This window comes from Nanorana parkeri, unplaced genomic scaffold (assembly GCF_000935625.1).
Source record: "Nanorana parkeri isolate BGI_ZX_2015 unplaced genomic scaffold, ASM93562v1 scaffold3903, whole genome shotgun sequence".
NCBI classification, from domain to species: Eukaryota; Metazoa; Chordata; class Amphibia; order Anura; family Dicroglossidae; genus Nanorana; species Nanorana parkeri.
In genome coordinates, this window is record NW_017310170.1 from 2,684 (window position 1) to 3,034 (window position 351).

Consider the following 351-nt stretch of genomic DNA (forward strand, 5'->3'; position numbering starts at 1 on the left):
AAAACAAATCGAGGAGCAGGAACATGTGGCCACTCTCCTGGGCCGCAGTGAGTAGCGAGCCGCCATATCTGGGTCCGGTGTGGTGGGGGGAGGGGCAGCAGAGGTCTTTTGGATTTTGTATTGCATTTCTTTTCATTGGCAGTTCTTCGGATCCTCTGCACCGTGTTCCCTGTGTCACGCGTGTTTATTTCTTTACATGTTCCCGGCAGGTCGGGCCTGGCTGTACCTGGCGCTCAATGAGAATTCCCTGGAGAGTTACCTGAGACTGTTCCAGGAGAACCAAAGCCTGTTAGAGAAATATTACTACAAGTAAGTGAACCGCGACAAATTGCAGCACCCCCCTTCCCCCAA

General features: G+C 52.4%; 1 protein-coding gene across 1 annotated transcript in view; it reads left to right on the forward strand.

The window, feature by feature from the left end:
* The window catches only part of PLEKHM2 (pleckstrin homology and RUN domain containing M2), a gene marked incomplete at its 5' end in the record, with an annotated part of 15,906 nt that overhangs the window by 2,680 nt on the left and 12,875 nt on the right, over nucleotides 1-351 (forward strand). The window contains 2 exon segments of the mRNA XM_018575416.1: nucleotides 1-47; nucleotides 210-309. The exon segment at nucleotides 1-47 is cut by the window's left edge and continues 8 nt beyond it. Of these exon segments, the coding sequence (XP_018430918.1) occupies nucleotides 1-47; nucleotides 210-309 (147 nt within the window).